Source organism: Apium graveolens, unplaced genomic scaffold, assembly GCF_009905375.1.
Source record: "Apium graveolens cultivar Ventura unplaced genomic scaffold, ASM990537v1 ctg615, whole genome shotgun sequence".
NCBI classification, from domain to species: Eukaryota; Viridiplantae; Streptophyta; class Magnoliopsida; order Apiales; family Apiaceae; genus Apium; species Apium graveolens.
In genome coordinates, this window is record NW_027419244.1 from 43,335 (window position 1) to 44,870 (window position 1,536).

Below are 1,536 nucleotides of genomic sequence, written 5' to 3' on the forward strand. Positions count from 1 at the left end.
TTAAAATCTGAGGCCCGAGTTATTACATTAAAAAGTCAAAATTCCTATCTAAATTGATATAAACTCTAACTCTGGCTTAGTTTTGTTAATTTAAATTAGAACTAACCTTCTCTGACTCTATGTCTGCTTCTCATATATAGCTTTCTTACACTACATATTTATGTTTTAGGTGTTTTCTGTTGGCATTATTAATCTAAACTATATTTGCCAAGGTGTTTTATTTTGTTGCTGGTGTTGCTGGTTTGCAGCACTGTTTGATACATGGGACTTGGTCATTCAGCATTAGCATGTTTGTATGAGAAGTAGTGGAATAATCCGTAGTGGCATATTGTTATTAGGAAAGCTGTTGCATTAGTTCCTATTTTCCAGCTTATCTTTTGTACGCTCTTTCTATTTACATGTTATGTTCTCTTTGAAATAAAATAGTGAGTTCCAGCATATCTCTGTTTCTCTTAATTTTCATTCATAAAATTGTTTATATTGCAACATCTTGGTATCAGAGCTACACACATCTGGTGGATGCCCAAGTGTATGCCCAGACCAAGAACAATGGAGACCGAGAAAAATAAGGAGAGCACGGTTGGATTAAATTATCCCATGTTGACAAGGGGGAACTACACGGTGTGGGCCTTAAAGATGAAGGCGTGTATGGATGCACATGGAATATGGGTGGCAGTGTCACCAAAGGACCCGAAAGCTGTTGTTGAAGAAAAGAAAGACAAGATGGCATTGGCTGTTATCTATCAGGGAATCCCTGAGGATATTCTTTTGTCGATAGCGGAGAAAGAAACCGTGAAGAAGGCCTGGGAAGCAGTGAAGGTGCTTTGTCAGGGAGCAGAACGGGTGAAAACGGCTAGAATTCAAACTCTAAGATCAGAGTTTGAAGCAATGATTATGAAGGAAGGTGAATCTCTCGACGATTTTTGCCTAAAATTAAATGGACTAGTAATAAACATACGAACCCTGGGTGATGAAATGGCTGAGGCGTATGTTGTTAAAAAGGTATTGAGAGCAATGCCACATAAATTCTTGCAAATTACTTCCGCCATCGAGCAATTTGGCGATCTGGAGAAGATGAGCATTGAGGAAGTAATAGGTTCGTTGAAGGCGCATGAGGAAAGGCTCCGTGGACAACCTGATGCGAGTGGGGGCACTAATCAGTTGCTACTCACGGAGGAAGAATGAAAGAAGAAGGATAAGGAGGAGAGTAAATTGCTGCTTACAAGGGAGGACTGGATTAAACGGTCCAATAGAGGTAAAGATAGCTCACAGAGATTCAGGGGAAAGGAGACATTCCGAGGAAATTGTGATAAAAGTAAGGTTAGATGTTGGAATTGCCTTGGGTATGGCCATTTTGCTGCAGATTGTAAAAAGCCAAAACGCGACAAGGAGCAAAGAGAAGAAGCTAACATGGTGCAAGTGCCAGACGATGAACCAGCCCTTCTTCTGACAGAATGTGACGAAGGAGAAAAGAATGTGATGCTGATAAATGAGGAGAAGGTGAGTCCGAAAATTAACAAAGGAGCTGGTGAGGTA

The 1,536-nt window shown here is 40.4% G+C and overlaps 1 protein-coding gene across 1 annotated transcript; it reads left to right on the plus strand.

The window, feature by feature from the left end:
* The first annotated feature begins 549 nt into the window (after nt 1–549).
* Nucleotides 550–1,185, plus strand: LOC141703055 (uncharacterized). The gene has a single exon (XM_074506669.1). The coding sequence runs from the start codon at nt 550–552 to the stop codon at nt 1,183–1,185; it is 636 nt and encodes a 211-aa protein (XP_074362770.1).
* Nucleotides 1,186–1,536: the final 351 nt, after the last annotated feature.

What these genes read in the sequence shown, in the direction of transcription:
- LOC141703055 (XM_074506669.1), top strand. Translation starts at nt 550, where the DNA reads ATGGAGACCGAGAAAAATAAGGAGAGCACGGTTGGATTAAATTATCCC.